This window comes from Octopus bimaculoides, chromosome 25 (genome assembly GCF_001194135.2).
Source record: "Octopus bimaculoides isolate UCB-OBI-ISO-001 chromosome 25, ASM119413v2, whole genome shotgun sequence".
NCBI lineage: Eukaryota > Metazoa > Mollusca > Cephalopoda > Octopoda > Octopodidae > Octopus > Octopus bimaculoides.
The window spans coordinates 32394838-32396264 of record NC_069005.1 but is presented as its reverse complement, the minus strand read 5'-3'; the positions used below and the strand labels follow the sequence as shown (position 1 = coordinate 32396264).

The window sequence follows — 1427 nt, the reverse complement described above, 5'->3', positions numbered from 1 at the left end:
ATATACGTATATAACCAAGGAGAACGATCCCTAAGGAGTCTAATTTAGACCTTTTGCGGTGAAATCTCTTGCTATATTGGTAATGATTACATATTTTTCAGAGCTCAAGTTCCGCCAAGGTAGACTTTGCCGTTCATTCCGTCTGGGTCGATAAATCAAGTACCAGTGAAACACTGGGGTCGATGTAATCGACCAGTCTTCTTTCAGACCTTGTGCCTTTAGTAGAAAAGAGCATTATTAGTAGTGGTATCGTTAACGCGGCCAGCTGAGAGAATCGTTACCGTGATGGACGACATGCAATGCAGACTCTACGGCCTTTCGTCCATCTTTATATTCTGAATTCAAATTTCACACACCTCACCTCTCATCCTTCTTGGGGGGGGGGTCAATAAAATAAAACCAGTTAAGCACTGGCGTTCATGTAAGCGACCTACTCCTTCCGCTAAAAATAGCTGCCAATATTGAAAATTAATCTTTTTTCTTCTTTTTATTTAGGTTTTTCAGTTTGTAAGAACATGAGAGCTGAGATTGTCTTCATAATTGATGGTTCCGCCAGTATTTACCCGAAAGATTTCAAGAAACAAATAGAATTTCTGGAAAGCTTTGTAGATCATTTTACAATCGGAAAGAATGATGTGCGAGTTGGTGCCGTAACGTTTGGCGATAAGATTATTATGGATAACACTTTCGGTTTGACTCAATACACCAGTAAAGATCGACTGAAAAGTGGCTTATCCCAGATTGATTTCAGATACAAAGACGGTTCAAGTACACAAACGTATTTAGCCATCAAATATGCTCGCGAAACACTGTTCAGAGACGTCCGACCTGAAGTTAAGAAAATAGCTATTGTGATCACGGATGGGAGATCGACGATACCGGAGAAGACAGACGAGGAAGCGAGAAAGATGAGGAAAGATGGAATAGTGATATTGGCCATAGGTGTGGGAAAATATGCTTCAAATGAAGAATTACGTGTAATCACTAACAGAAAGGATTATGTTTTCATGATAGATAAATATTCCCTGTTGAAAGAAATTCAACACAAACTGAGCGAAATAACCTGTGAACGTATGTATATTCCTATAATCTTACATTCTTATAATCTTATATTCCTATATTCGTATATTCTTATAACCCTATATTCATGTAGTCTTATAATCTTACATTCTTATAATCTTATATTCTTATATTATTGTAATTTCATATTTCTATATTCTTATAATCTTATACCCTTACATTATTACAACCTTATATTCTTACGTTCTCGTGTTCTTATAAACTGTTATTTCAGTTACTATTTTTAGTCATTAGACTTCGGCCATGCTGGAGCATCGCCTTATACAGTTTTTACCGATCGGACCGACCCCAACCCATCATTATTTTGTTTTATAAAACTACTACATGCACACAAACATACATACATA

At 36.6% G+C, this 1427-nt stretch overlaps 1 protein-coding gene across 1 annotated transcript in view; it reads left to right on the top strand.

Moving 5' to 3' along the window:
• The first annotated feature begins 475 nt into the window (after positions 1–475).
• LOC106879267 (collagen alpha-4(VI) chain) overlaps positions 476–1427 on the top strand; it is a 2634-nt gene continuing 1682 nt past the window's right edge. The window contains exon 1 of the mRNA XM_014928764.2: positions 476–1071. Within this exon, the coding sequence (XP_014784250.2) occupies positions 516–1071 (556 nt within the window). The 5' untranslated portion in view covers positions 476–515. The remainder of the gene's footprint in view (positions 1072–1427) is intronic.